We start from the raw sequence: 8,182 nt of genomic DNA on the forward strand, positions 1-8,182 counted from the left end.
TTACTACACTGTTAAACACGGCGTTCTATTCCGGTGATCCCGGTTTCTGACACACTACGTCGTCAGTCTCTACATCCGGGAATTTTTCCCGCTTACTCGGCTTTTCAGTTTGAAGGCGCCAAGTTCATATGTCGTGAAGCGAAGCGTAGCGAAATTGGTGAGTATTACTTACTTAAATAGTTCATCTTTTGGTATTTAGCTTGCCATTTCGTCATATACAGTATGTTTATTATACTCATATAGGCTATCAAAATACATATGGTTGACGGGTTTTTGCTTTTTTTTTTTTTTTACCAACTAATATATTAGAAAACGTAGCCGAGTAAGCGGTTAGCCTGTTCGTCTCTGGCACATGAGGCAATGTTAATAGACTCGAATATTTTAGTAGACTATGCGATTTTACAGTGTTTCAGTTGTTTTTTTTTTCCAAACTACGGTTAGATTCCCGTTATCTATACTGTTGTGCGATATCTGTTTAGCCTCTGCAATTTGCCTTATACAGTAAGTTTTTTTCTTGATTGGCGGGTTTTCTCCGCAGCGTTCACTTGCATAGCTTAAAACGTTTAAAAGTAAGGGAATTTACTATTTAAATTACGAAGGTTTTACCTTTTTACTGGTGCATACAGTTACTTTTAACATTAAGGTAGATATTACGTTTAAGATTAAGGTACATATTTTAGCTTGGCTTTAATGACATGGGCCATTTTTGGCCACGCTTGAATTGCTCCTAGCGCCTGATTCACAATATGGCTAAAGGTCCTGTCCACGCGGGCGTTTGAGTCTAGGATAAATGAAATCACTCTGAGCGACCTATGCATTTTATTTGCGTTTTGTAGTGGTGCCTGGCTGACGTTCTTTTCCCTCTGTTCAAGGCCAACCTGCAGCCCATATCGTAGTTTCCAGATTGTAGTTTTGTGTGTTGACCAGTAATCATGCATTCAACCATGTTTAAAGCGTCAAAAAGCAGCTGTCGCTATTCTGCGTTTTCTTTTGCCAAAACACTAGCAATCATTATATCATAGGGCATATTCGGTCCGTCAGATGCTATGTACAGTAAACGCAATATGGCACATCTGACCGAAGGCAGGTCATGAGAGTGTATACATTCACTTGAAACAGGAGCTACGAAGTTAATATTTTGTGTTGTATACTGTGATTCTTTTTTCTAGGGAGCAGTGTCCACGGCAGTTGTTTTGCCTTTACAGCTTATAATGATTGTAAAAGTGCAATACCAGACGATCAGAAAATACATCAAAATCCCCAAAGCTTCCTTTGAGGACTTTATCACAGAAGGTATTTTTTTTTGCAAAGTAATTTTGAAATGTAAATGTGAAGTAAATAATACTTAAATATGTAATCATTTTCTTTTTTAGTCAAAGTAAAATTCACTATACCATCTAACAAAGTGGTAAAAGTTACTGATGACACTGGGACAGAAGTTGATGAAGATGTATTTGCTGATCTTCTGACGTCAAAGGACATATGCTTTGTCATCTTGGATGACAGTGATGGTAACCAATTTATCTTTGTGTTGCACAGGCTTGTAAAATTAGTTGTGTATTTATTTAAATAGTTGTGTGAACAGAGGTCACATATGCTCTACTGTATTAGGCAATTCAGCTAAACGTGCGTTTATGTATTCAGGTATTTCCACTAGCAATTCCTCAACCACCTTGACAGACACAACGTCCTTGTCCTCCTCAAGCAGAGAGAGTGACAGTGAAAGTTGTAACCCACAGAAACGGGTAAGAAGAGAGGAGGAGGTGTTGCAGTGTTCAGCAGCCAAAGACGTAAGATCATGTTTTGCACCTATCAGATTGATGCACTTTGTCTGTACTAGAGCCATCACAATACTTAAGAAAATACTTTACCATTTTGATACCAATGATAAATGTAGGAGAATTTTTTAGAATAAAACAATTAAAAATGTCATTATCACTATTTTTCAAGTTATCTGACATAGTGCATAGCAATATGTTCTTTTTGCAGAGCTTTAGAGTACATTTGTACAGTACATTAAGTACATTTACCATAAATTGAGAGAAATTATAAACCGTGAGTAAACTGTTGGTTAGAAAGTTTTTCATTTTAAAAAGTTAAAACAGATCGTCTGACCCAAGTATTTTGATTAAATGTAATGCATGCTTTTTTTGTTTATTTTTAGTTTTACAACAAAAATGGCATACTCTTTGTTAAACATCAAGATATGACAAACTTGTTCTTGGCTTTGCATTTTAGACACACTGTCAGGACAGCATGGATAGCTTAAAACAGGCAAAGCCAGTACTGATGATGATATGGTATTGGTACTGTTGCAAATCTAATGTGATAGTAATTTTGTTAATATCTAAGGCACCATAACCTAGTTTTTGGTCTATAACTCGTCTTTTACTTATGTTTAGATGGTGTACAAGATTCTCCTCTCAAAACCTGGAGGGATAGCAGTGCTTACAGAATATGAGGAGACAGGAACAATTTGTGACAGCTCAAGAAGGCAAATGGTGAACATCCTTGCTGCACAAATGACAGAATCAGAAGGGTACGTGCTTATGTATTATCATGTATTATCTGTGCTTATGTATTATCATGCATGGTCTAATATGTAAGTGGAGTATATAATTTAGATATTTTTTTCTTAGGAGGATTCCACAGCGAATTACAAAGGAAAAATATGCTCTTGGAATAATCACTTTGTTTCTAGCACTTAAAGATCCTTTTTCAAAAAAAGGATATGTAAGTTAAAGTTTGTTGCTTTATCCATGTTTTATTTCTGCTCAACAGCTGTATTAAAATCTTAGAGTTAATATTTCTATAGGGTTTAGCTACTTTTTGGCAATTTTGATATTCAGGCAGACTTTTCTCTGTCAGGAGCATTTCTATGACAGTCAAAGTGGATCTGGCTTCTTGGCGTGGCGCATAAAAACCATTCAGCGAAAGACAAAGCTTCCTGTGAAGTCATCTCAACCACCAGTTGAAACAACTGGAGGCGCCACTCTTGATAGGAACATCCACCACCTTCAGTCGTCAGAAGAGTCCTTCCAGGAGGCAATAGCATTAATGAACCACATCAGTGACAGAGAGACTATATTGCTGAAAATGCGCGAGACGTTTGAATATAGGCAGCGGCTTGTCCATAATCCTGAGACATCTGGTACAGTACTCTCAGTGTTCCCTCGGCTGTTAGATACACAGGGATTGGTAAGTTAAATGTTAAAGCTAAATTGTTGGTATGTCTTGTGTAATGTAGCCTTGAATGTTGATGTTTAGTGAATTTGTTTGTACAATCAAATTTACTTGATTTGTATCTCAGATACTTCAAGACTTCAGTCTTCTCTTTGGTGATGAAATAGCAGTCAGACTCCTGGAGAAATGGCATACTTCATTCAAGGCAAAGGTGATTAAAGAAGCAGAGACCCTTACATGCACCCCCCTCATACAACGGCTACTGAGATCAGCCAAGGACCAGCAAGGAGAGCAAACAGTCGATTATTCTGCAGGTACTTGAAGTAGCTGAATTAATTTTAAACATTGAAGTTCATTATGAGCTTGCAAGCTAAGAATTGTCTGTTTTTTATCCTATTTCTTAGAGTGGGATAGTGACATGGCATCACTCCTTCTCTTGTTGCACATCTCCCCCATCTTGTTGCACCACCCCCATCTCATGGGAGGAAGAAAATGCAGAGGATCAGTGCATGCCAAGCTGTGGACCATGTGGTGATGTTTCACAAAGTATGTGGCATATCTTCCCTAAGCTTTCATATATGGCTTTTATTGGTGGAAACATCACTAATTTACAGTGCCTGTCTTTTTAGACAAGTCTAGATCAACAGATTGATTAGTTTCTTACTTTTACCTACAGTCCTGCAGAAGTTTGGATGAACACCTGAGGATGGAAGGACCTCGTCAGCCATATCTGCTTGCTTCAGGAACCAACAAACGGGCAATTAGCAACTTCTACATCGTTGTGGACAAGAAGCTTGTACCTTGTGAGGGAAGGACCACATTGGCGGCCTTTGATGAACTTTTCAAGGTTCATTTTGTTTTTGGTGTAAAATATGATGAGTCGCTCAGCAGTTTGTACACTTTCCTCCAGACAACTGTGTACAATATTGATGTCGGTGTTACAAAAGAGAGCCCAAAAGTTAAAGAATTGAGAGCAAAATTTATGAACAATGTATAAATGTTACATTTGCCATTCATTGCATGATATGCCTGGCACTTTGGTTCGACATCTTAAGCTGTTGCATGGTCTGTATCCTGGGAAGAAGTTTAATTTGGTATGTGCTCAGGATGGTTGTTTTTTACAGTTCAAAAGTTTTGCTGGTTTCAGGAAGCACTTGAAAGTTGTTCATAAACCAGGCACTGTCTGTGCCACATTAGGTGATAGGGATTCTGTTGATGCCACCTTAGACAATAATAACAGCCCCCAGCAGTCTGATAGCTTGGCTTTAAATGCAGGAAACGAGGTGCTCCAGCTTAAAACATATCAACAGCCAGCTAAGGAAATGTGTGCTTCCGTATTTGCCAAACTACAGGGTAGTGGGGTTGCCAACAGTGTAATTTTGTCTGTAGTGGAAAGCATGGAAGAATTAGTTAATGATGTTCACACATCTATTAAAAACCAGGTATTGCAGGTGGTCCCCTCTGAAAGTCCCAGCAGAAAGGCTGTAGAAGATGTTTTTGGAAATCTTTATAATCCTTTCTGTGACCTAAATACAGATTCTAAGTGGAGGAAATACTTTGGTGAGAAGTGGGGCGTTGTGGAACCCATTGAAATTAATTTAGGTGTGAGATATGATTCAAGAAAAGACAGAGTTTCTGGAATGTATGAACAGGTACCAGTCAATGACACTTTCATTTATATACCACTAATGAAGACTTTAGAGTTCATTTTTAAGAATGAGGATGTTTGCAATCACATTGTGTCATCCAGTGAGAGAGATTGCTACCATGATTTTTGTGATGGAAACTACTACAAAAAGCACCCACTATATTCTCGATATAAGAATGCGCTGCAAATTCAACTTTATTATGATGATTTTGAAATGGGAAATCCTTTGGGATCTAAACTAGGGATTCATAAACTTGGATGTTTATATTTTACACTCAGAAACCTCCCACCAAACCTGAATTCTTCTTTGATGAATATTCATCTCATTTCCTTGTTTCACTCACAAGATGTGAAAAAGTATACGATCGACGCAATATTAAGCCCCTTTATTAAAGATATAAAAATGTTGGAAAGCGATGGAATGAAAGTGTCATTCTCTGAGCAACCTATTTATGGCACTATTTCACAGATTACAGGAGACAATTTGGGGTTAAATGGTATTCTTGGCTATGTGGAATCATTCAGTGCTAGCTATTACTGCAGAAGGTGTCTTACAGACAAAGTCACTGCTCAGACAGTGTTTAGTTCGGATGATCCACGTGTTATTTTGCGGACCCAAGAAACAAATGAACAGCATTATAGCATCCTTAATCAGAATGCTGGAGAAGGTTCATGCTATGGAATCAAACGAAGCAGCATTCTCAATAGTTTGACTTATTTCAATGTGGCAGATAATTTCGTTTTTTAACATTATGCATGATATCTTGGAGGGGGTGGGACAATATCAAATCAAACTGCTTTTTGAGTATTTGGGCCAAAACTTCATTTCAATGGAAAACATTCTTTTACGTGTTTATGCATTCAACTATGGCTATTTGGACAAAAAAAACAGACCAACTAAGATAACTCTTCATGGCAATAGTGTGGGACTCAGTGCCAGTCAAACAATGTGCCTTATTAAGAACATTCCACTCATATTTGGTGATGTTGTCCCAGAAGGAAACAGACACTGGCATTTGTTGTTACTCCTGTCAAACATAATTAATATTGTGTTTTCTCCTGCAATTACAGATGGAATGACTGTCTATTTAAAGCATCTTATAGCAGAGCACCATTCTTTATTCACAAAGCTATACCCTCAAAATAATCTCATTCCAAAACACCACTTCATGATTCATTACCCAGAATGTATTCGCCAGATTGGTCCTTTGGTTCACGCATGGACTATGAGATATGAAGCCAAGCATAAATTTTTTAAATCCAGTGTAAAAAACTTCAAGAATCTGACAAAGTCCCTTGCACGAAAACACCAAGTAGCCATTGCTTATCACTGGGAATCATTGGCTATCAAAGGCATTGAATCTGGACCGGTTAAAACACAAACGCTGAATGAGACAGAAAACGGTCCATTGATTTCAGAGTATTTTCAGTTGGATATGTCCACTGAAATAAGTCAAACAAATTGGGTCAAATGTGTTGGCACTGAGTTTCGCACTGGTCTTATTGTTTGCACTGATGTAGTAGATGAGATGCCAGTGTTCTGTAAAGTTGTTCATATACTTTTGAGAAGTGATGTATATTTTGTTGTGTCAAAGATGGAAGCAACATTTACTGAGCACCTTCATGCATATTGTATAACTGAACAAGACCTGCAGCTCTCTATAGTCAAACAGGTAGAATTGAGGCATTTTTAACCTTTTGACTTTCAAATGGCATATGGCAGTGACAACTTTTTTTATATCGTCACTGACTGTTGTATTTTTTAAGTCCAGGTATACATGCAGATGTGGATGATATGGATTTGTTGCACTGATAATTTTGTGAAAGTCTGAATAAAGGGCTTTTGTTACAATTTATTGTGTTTATTAAGTCATTAGTTCAATGTATCTGTGTTTATAGCACTAACATATATATATATATATATATATATATATATATATATATATATATATATATATATATATATATATATATATATTATACATATATGATCTTAACTTCAGTTAACTAGTAACACTAAGGAGGACTAAAGCAGCACCTTAAGCAGTGTAAAAATGTTATACTTTATGGGTGTTATATAGGACAGCACTTTGGAAAGTGTTAAATCAACACTTTTGTGGTGGTTCCCATATGTACACTTGGAAAGTGTTAGATTTAACTCTAATAGTGTTAATTCTGATAATGGAAATTTGCTGTGTGGAACGGGAGCTTTGTGCCCTGGATGTGCATCCCACAAATCTCCATCAACTGCAAGATGCTATCCTATCAATATGGGCCAACATTTCTAAAGAATGCTTTCAGCACCTTGTTGAATCAATGCCACGTAGAATTAAGGCAGTTCTGAAGGCGAAAGGGGGTCAAACACCGTATTAGTATGGTGTTCCTAATAATCCTTTAGGTGAGTGTATGTTGTATCTGTATGAATTTTGGTGTCGGACTGCAGCAGTAACTTGATGCCAGTCATTATCATGGCCACCTGCTTGCTGCGTATGAAGGTGTAGGTGCCGCATGAGGCTGCTGCAGTGGCGTCCCCGCTGTTATGAGTGCAGCTGTGCAAAGTGGAAATGAAGCCCAGCCCCCCCCACATATAATACTCCTGTCTTATGAAATAAAACGATTCTTACAAAAGCCTGGGGCAGTGATCATGGCAATCATAGGAGGCAGTCACATGATCATGTCAGTCATAGGAGGCAGTAATGTGATCATACCAAAGGAGGCAGTTACACAATCGAGCCAGTCACATGATCACACCACTCTCTGGAGGCAGTCACATGGTCATTGGAAGCAGTCATATGATCGCACCAAACACAGGAGGCAGTTGTGCAATCATTCCATTCAAAGGAGGCAGTCATATGATCACAGGAGGCAGTTACATGATCATGCCAATCACAACAGGGAGTCACATGATGGCGCCAAACACAGGAGGCAGTTGTGCAATCATGCCATTCACAGGAGGCAGTCATATGATCACAGGAGGCAGTTACATGATCATGCCAATCACAACAGGGAGTCACATGATCGCGCCAAACACAGGAGGCAGTTGTGCAATCATGCCATTCACAGGAGGCAGTCATATGATCACAGGAGGCAGTCACATGATCATGCCAATCACAACAGGCAGTCACCTGAGCACACCAATCACAGGAGGTATTCACAAATCAGGCCAGTTCCAGGAGGCAGTGACATGATCATGCTAACCACAGAGCTGACACTGAAAAGACTCCCTGTCAAATATTTATTTAAAGGATTGAGGACACCAACAGTGATTCTACTTAAACTTTAATTCACTTACTTTAATTAAAGTGTGGTATAAATCAACCTCTCTGATAACACATTGACGTATTGTCCCTG

The 8,182-nt window shown here is 38.3% G+C and overlaps 1 protein-coding gene across 3 annotated transcripts; it reads left to right on the forward strand.

Annotated features, from left to right (window-relative positions):
* Positions 1 to 6,683, forward strand: LOC140591729 (uncharacterized). Of its 3 annotated transcripts, none has more exons than XM_072713203.1 (10): positions 2 to 157; positions 1,170 to 1,293; positions 1,374 to 1,511; positions 1,645 to 1,790; positions 2,403 to 2,539; positions 2,640 to 2,733; positions 2,869 to 3,198; positions 3,311 to 3,497; positions 3,588 to 3,729; positions 3,860 to 6,683. In XM_072713203.1, the coding sequence occupies exons 2-9, from the start codon at positions 1,212 to 1,214 to the stop codon at positions 3,716 to 3,718; spliced, it is 1,245 nt and encodes a 414-aa protein (XP_072569304.1). In that variant the 5' UTR covers positions 2 to 157; positions 1,170 to 1,211; the 3' UTR covers positions 3,719 to 3,729; positions 3,860 to 6,683. The 3 variants fall into 3 exon arrangements, with proteins under 3 accessions (XP_072569306.1, XP_072569304.1, XP_072569305.1); XM_072713204.1 differs by having other exon boundaries at positions 3,669 to 3,729; XM_072713205.1 differs by lacking the exon at positions 1,374 to 1,511 and having other exon boundaries at positions 1 to 157.
* Positions 6,684 to 8,182: the final 1,499 nt, after the last annotated feature.

Source organism: Paramormyrops kingsleyae, chromosome 6 (assembly GCF_048594095.1).
Source record: "Paramormyrops kingsleyae isolate MSU_618 chromosome 6, PKINGS_0.4, whole genome shotgun sequence".
NCBI classification, from domain to species: Eukaryota; Metazoa; Chordata; class Actinopteri; order Osteoglossiformes; family Mormyridae; genus Paramormyrops; species Paramormyrops kingsleyae.

Coding starts and splice junctions, on each gene's coding strand:
- LOC140591729 (XM_072713203.1), top strand. CDS start 1,212: ATGATTGTAAAAGTGCAATACCAGACGATCAGAAAATACATCAAAATC. Junction 1,294..1,373: donor TGAGGACTTTATCACAGAAG/GTATTTTTTTTT, acceptor TTTCTTTTTTAG/TCAAAGTAAAATTCACTATA. Junction 1,791..2,402: donor AGTGTTCAGCAGCCAAAGAC/GTAAGATCATGT, acceptor ACTTATGTTTAG/ATGGTGTACAAGATTCTCCT.